The following is a 2,169-nucleotide window of genomic DNA, read 5'->3' as shown; positions in this document are numbered from 1 at the left end:
GCCCAGCTGAAAAAAAAATTTAAATTGATTGTATTAGATTTTCTTAAAAATCGTAACTCTTTTGGGGCAGGCTTATAGTTTGAAATCTTTGTATGTTTTGAATATCCTAGTTTAGTGCATTGATTTCCAAACTGGTAAACCAACATACTGTATTATTTTGACCTAGGACAGCATACATAGGAAGGATAGAAATTTTATAAAGCCTAGCTTTTTGAGCATGTATTACACTTTTTCAAACAAAACTATGAATGGCTTGAATTGGTTATAAACTACATCTACAGATTAAAGATGACTCTTCCTCTTTGGTAAAAGACATTGATAGGGCCAGGCATGGTGGCTCATGCCTATAATACTAGCACTCTGGTAAGCTAAGATGAGTGGATTGCATGAACTCAGGAGTTTGAGACCAGCCTGGGCAATTTGGTGAAACCCAGTCTCTACAAAAAATACAAAAGTTAGCCAGGCATAGTGCCATGCACCTGTAGCTATTCAGGAGGATGAAGTGAGAGGATCTTCTGAGCCCGGGAGGTCGAAGCTGCTGTGAGCTGCGATTGTGTCCCTGCATTACAGCATGGGTGACAGTGAGACTCTGTCTCAAAAAGAAAAGACATTGATAGGCAGGACATTTTTACTCCAGTCTCCCGTATTTGATTTAGCCATAGAGGCCGGGCGCGGTGGCTCAAGCCTGTAATCCCAGCACTTTGGGAGGCCAAGATGGGCGGATCACGAGGTCAGGAGATTGAGACCATCCTGGCTAACATGGTGAAACCCCGTCTCTACTAAAAAATACAAAAAACGTGGTAGGCGCCTGTAGTCCCACCTACTCGGGCGGTTGAAGCGGGAGAATGGCGTAAACCCGGGAGGCGGAGCTTGCAGTGAGCTGAGATCCGGCCACTGCACTCCAGCCTGGGCGACAGAACGAGACTCCGTCTAAAAAAAAAAAAAAAAGAAATGCAGAAATGCTAAGTTGAAAACATGAATCAATAAACCAATTAATTGCAATTTTAGCTGCTGAATACCTAAAAATGATTTTAAAACTGTAGAACCATGATGTAATAATTTTAGAGGACAGCTAGCAAGAGTAAAGTAATTGGAACCACCAAAGACTTAAAAGAAAGTGGTTATTTTAGTTACTGGGTTGTTGAATTCTTATTCATCTTTTTTTTTTTCTCGCCCTCATCTCCGAAGCGGCTGCATTTCAACAAGGAAAGATACCTCCTACTCCATTCTCTGCTCCTCCTCCTGCAGGGGCGATGATACCACCTCCCCCCAGCCTTCGTAAGTTTAAAGTTTTAATCTTAAAGGGTGTGATGGGGCAGGCTATCCTTTTATTAGGTTACATTATCTCACCGTTGGCTTTCAAATGCTGTTGCATTTGTATGTAGATAGTAATATAAATGTATAAATATATAAATGTTGAATATAGATGCATGTAGTAATAGAAAACAACTTTAGTGGTATGATTTCTAAAATAACTTTAGAGTTAACTTTTGATTGCATTGTCACTAAGTACTGTATTTGTGGCATCCCAATTGTGGATCTAAGACATTTAAATGGAAAGAAAGCTCAGAATGAACCTCTGATTAGATGAGCTAATACATGAATAGGAGTTGCTAGGTACATTAAATTATTTACTCTATGAGCACAGCACTAGAGGACTGAAATAGCTGATAAACTCCTTAGTCTTTTGCCTTATTTTCTAACCCACCTAACACCAAAATCTGTATCTTAGAAACATAAGAATTAGGCTGGGCGTGGTGGTTCACACCTGTAATCCCAACACTTTGGGAGGCTGAGGCAGGTGGATCACCTGAGGTCAGGAGTTCAAGACCAGCCTGGCCAACATCGTGAAACCCCATCCCTACTAAAAATACAAAAATTAGCCAGGCGCGGTGGTGCACGTCTGTAGTCCTAGCTACTCAGAAGGCTGAGGCAGGAGAGTTGCTTGAACCTGGGTGGTGGAGGTTGCATTGAGCTGAGATCACCCCGTTGCACTCCAGCCTGGGCAACACAGCAAGACTGTGTCTCAAAGAAAAAAAAAAGAAAGGTAAGAATTAGATCATTGAAAGTAGAGTGGATCGGCCGGGCGCGGTGGCTCAAGCCTGTAATCCCAGCACTTTGGGAGGCCGAGACGGGCGGATCACGAGGTCAGGAGATCGAGACCATCCT

The 2,169-nt window shown here is 42.4% G+C and overlaps 1 protein-coding gene across 1 annotated transcript in view; it reads left to right on the top strand.

Annotated features, from left to right (window-relative positions):
* The window catches only part of SNRPC (small nuclear ribonucleoprotein polypeptide C), a 16,673-nt gene that overhangs the window by 9,349 nt on the left and 5,155 nt on the right, over window positions 1–2,169 (top strand). The window contains exon 4 of the mRNA XM_011945407.1: window positions 1,189–1,278. Coding sequence (XP_011800797.1) covers window positions 1,189–1,278 — 90 coding nt within the window. The remainder of the gene's footprint in view (window positions 1–1,188; window positions 1,279–2,169) is intronic.

The sequence above is a fragment of the Colobus angolensis genome, unplaced genomic scaffold (genome assembly GCF_000951035.1).
Source record: "Colobus angolensis palliatus isolate OR3802 unplaced genomic scaffold, Cang.pa_1.0 Scaffold24, whole genome shotgun sequence".
Classification (NCBI taxonomy): Eukaryota; Metazoa; Chordata; class Mammalia; order Primates; family Cercopithecidae; genus Colobus; species Colobus angolensis.
The sequence above is the reverse complement of the archived record's forward strand: the minus strand, read 5'-3'. Positions and strand labels throughout refer to the sequence as shown.